Source organism: Cariama cristata, unplaced genomic scaffold (assembly GCF_000690535.1).
Source record: "Cariama cristata isolate BGI_N322 unplaced genomic scaffold, ASM69053v1 scaffold30474, whole genome shotgun sequence".
NCBI lineage: Eukaryota > Metazoa > Chordata > Aves > Cariamiformes > Cariamidae > Cariama > Cariama cristata.
The window spans coordinates 8124-11682 of record NW_009613983.1 but is presented as its reverse complement, the minus strand read 5'-3'; the positions used below and the strand labels follow the sequence as shown (position 1 = coordinate 11682).

The following is a 3559-nucleotide window of genomic DNA, read 5'->3' as shown; positions in this document are numbered from 1 at the left end:
AACCCCGCACCCGGCGGGGGCATCGCCTGGGCACCGAAGTGGTCAGCCCTGGGTGCCATGGCCGCGGTCCCTGCCGCTGCGGTGCCGGCCGTGGGGAGAGCACACCCGGCATGTCCACGCTGGCACATCCCCAGGACAAGCTCTTGCCAAACCGGGAGCAGTGAGGGACATGCCAGGAGGTTTACACACATCTTGGAACAGGTTTCAGCCGCTGCGACTCCCCATGCTCCACTTTGACCCAGCTAAACCAGTTGCTCCAGTTGCTGGTGCCGGGGCTGGGCCAATCTTGTCTCTCCGTCCCATCACTGGAGCGTGGAAGAGGCTTTTCCATCCCTGGGGTTTGGAGCAGGGGGGAGCTGCCGGGCACCTGCCGTGCCAGGGCCAGGGGCATCGCGATGGCACTGGGCACCGGGCACCTGGTTTTGCAGCCTAAAGTAATCATGTTCCCCTCCAACGAGCCCTGATAGGTGCGGTGGGCTGATGTGGACCACTGCTGGGCTGGCAGCCGCGGTAGCCACAGTGACCATCCCTGGTTGGTGTCCCCCAACCAGGACACGTTGGGGACAACACCAGGACCAGGACACGGTGGAGTGGGCACCAACCCCCTGGGATGCATCTGCACCCCAACCTCGAGCTCTCGCCCTGGCACACGGGGTCCTGCGGTGCTCTGCCCCCTCCCAGTAGTGTTGTGGTCCCCGAGGCCAGGTCACTGCTACCTGCCCATGGGGACAGCCCCGAGTGGGGATCCCGGGCTCAACTGCGGGGTGCCGTTTCTGTCACCACCTGTGATTTGGCTGCATCCTGTTGTGGGGCTGCTGCAGCGCCTGCTGCCTCCTCGCCCCATCCCAGCACCCCGAATTCCAGGGATGGCGAGTCATTGGTCCGCCTGGCTCTTGGGGCCGATGATTCACCCCAAATCTGACTCACCCCAGTGGTTTCCCAAGAGACCATCTCGGTCCCCTGACGTGGGGCTCGGCGGAAGTCCCGTCTCTGTCCCCCCCCGTCATCCCAGGAAGGGGGACGGGCCGGATGGGGCTGAAGGAAGCCAATTCCTCCCTTGTGAGCTGGTGTGACGGGTGTGGGGTGGGGACCAGGCTGCCTGGTGCTGGCCAGAGCCTCCCCATCCTTGTGGAGAGGTGGAGTGAGTGCGTCAGGGCTCAGCAGAAACCGGGCTGGTGACGATGGCATTGCACCGGGGACCTCCCTGCTCTGGGTCCCCAAAACACTGTTGGTGGGGGATTTCCCAGCTGTGCTGGGCTCCCCGGGACCCCACTCCCATGTGCTGTGCCGGGAGGGGGCTGTTTGCCCCGGCCTCGCTCCCTGGCTGTGTCACGCTGCCGTAGGGACACAGCATCTATGGCATGCGGGGATGGGGTGGCTGGCAATCAGGGATGTCCCTGCCATGCTCCGGGCAGAGACAGTCCCCGACATCACCCCCGTCTTGCACCATCGTCCCCGGCATCCCCACCGCCTCGCCCCAGGGCTGCGGCGTGGGCACCACGTGGGGTTTGTTTGGGGCCGGGGCGCGGGATGCGGCTTGGGGGCCCCGTGGGAACGGCGATGCCGTGGCGCAGAGCTGTTCCATCTCCCAGGTGGAAACGTGCAAGGGCTGCCATGTTATAAATACATGATGATTAAAGGGGAATGCTCGGGCAGTTCCAACCCCCTAATTAATTTGGATTAATTAATTTTTACAAAGCCCACTATTAATAGGGATGATGTCAGCGGGTGGCTGAGTCACAACTCTCACTTGGTGCGGGTCGAGCCTGGCCCTGGGTCTGCGGCGCTGCTGGATTGCAGACCGGGATGAGCCACCGTCTCGGGGCACGGTGAGATGTAAACGGGGTGCTGGGGACCACGTCCTGATCCCCGGTGCACCCCCAGCCCTGTGGGGATGGAGTTGGGGTTCAGACCTGCCCTGCAGCCCTGGAAAGGTCTGGGTGATGCCTGAACTCCGTGTGATGCTTCAGCCCAGTGGATGCTGGAACAAACCCACTGTCCTCCCGCATCCCTCCCCTCTGCCCCGTTGTCCCATCCTGCTCCCCACCGGAGGATCCCCACAGCAGCAGAGCTCAGGCAGTGCTGCGGAGAGTGGGTTAGGTTCACACCAGCGGGGCCGAGTGGTGAATTTGGTCCGCTGCCGGAGCGGGGAGGGAGGAGAGGAGGACGTCTGTGCGTCCGTCCGGTTACAACAGGAAACCCCCCAACACCGTGGCAGGGGGGACAAAGTGCTGCGCTCTCCCTTCCTACCTCGCAGGGTATAAAACCTCCTGGGGGTCCGCGATCTGCCCGCAGCTCTCTGCCCGCAGGCGAGGGGGGTAAGTAGGGAATCGCTGCCCACCCCCCCCCCAGCCACCATGTCTCCAGCGCTCGCGGGATGAGAGTAGCGCTGGGAATCCCTGCTGTACCCCCATCCCTTTCCCGGTGTCCCCCCCAACCCAGCTGCCTCTGTGGTGTTAGTGCCACGTTGCGCCGGATGGCAGCGGCATCACCAAAGGGCTCTGCTCCCCCTCCCCAGCCTGGCCAAAGCGCTTGGTCCCTCGGGAGGAGCAGGGCACAGGCACAGCCCCCAGCCCTGGGACCCTGCTCAGCCCTGCAGAGCTGAGCTGAGACCTTGCAGACTCGCCGCACCCTGGGCTGGGGAAGGGGAGAGGGTCCCCTTCTTCTGACGCACCCCAGGCATCACCTCCCCGGGACACCCCTCCGCCTCTGACCCCGTCTCAGCTCCTCTCCCTGCAGCCCCGGGGCTGCTGCCGTGCCCCGGCACCATGGCCACGGGTGAGCTGACCGAGCTGGAGACGGCCATCGAGAAGATCGTCACCGTCTTCTTCACCTACGCGGGGAAGGAGGGCAAGAAGGGCACGCTGACGGCCGGCGAGTTCAAGGAGCTGGTCCAGCTCCAGCTGCCCAACCTGATGAAGGTGAGGCAAGGGGCGGCATGTATGGGGCAGCTCGGGAGGGGGGGTGGCTGGATCCCCGTGGGTCCCCCTGAGCTGGGGAGGGGGCTGCTCCCGGTACCCCGGGATTTGTAAGCAAGAGCAAGCTGCAGCCCCTGCTCCCTACCCCATCCCCATCCCGCTTACTGGGGACCGGGATGTGGCTGAGCATCCCGTGTCCTCCCTGCAGGACGTCCCCTCCCTGGAGGAGAAGATGAGCGAACTGGATGTGAACAGCGATGAGGAGCTGAAATTTGGCGAGTACTGGCGGCTGATCGGGGAGCTGGCGAAGGCCATGCGGAGGGAGAAAGCGGGGAAGAAGAAGTGACGGGGCTGGAGGAGAGACTTGGCTGACGCGGAGCTAATAAAAGAGGTTTCCCTGAGCTTGAGCATCGCTGCTGTTTTTAGCAGGGGGGGGAGGCTTCTGATTTGGTCAGCCCCCCTGCGTGGCCATGCTGTGTCGGGGGACCCGCGAGTGGTGGATTGGGGCTCACTGCCTTGGGGTGGCTGCTGCGGGGAACCTGTGATGGATGGGGCCGTTCCCAAATCGCCCTTGCGCTGATCTGGCTTGCAGGGTGTCACCCTGCACCCCACGAACCTTTCCCGATGGGTGGCAGAGATGC

At 64.7% G+C, this 3559-nt stretch overlaps 1 protein-coding gene across 1 annotated transcript; it reads left to right on the top strand.

Annotated features, from left to right (window-relative positions):
• The first annotated feature begins 2768 nt into the window (after positions 1-2768).
• On the top strand, positions 2769-3264 carry LOC104160974 (protein S100-A13-like). Its single transcript, XM_009699243.1, has 2 exons — positions 2769-2921; positions 3127-3264. The coding sequence occupies exons 1-2, from the start codon at positions 2769-2771 to the stop codon at positions 3262-3264; spliced, it is 291 nt and encodes a 96-aa protein (XP_009697545.1).
• Positions 3265-3559: the final 295 nt, after the last annotated feature.

What these genes read in the sequence shown, in the direction of transcription:
- LOC104160974 (XM_009699243.1), top strand. Translation starts at nt 2,769, where the DNA reads ATGGCCACGGGTGAGCTGACCGAGCTGGAGACGGCCATCGAGAAGATC. An exon ending in AGCTGCCCAACCTGATGAAG is followed by an intron (nt 2,922 to 3,126) that starts GTGAGGCAAGGG and finishes TCCTCCCTGCAG; the next exon opens with GACGTCCCCTCCCTGGAGGA.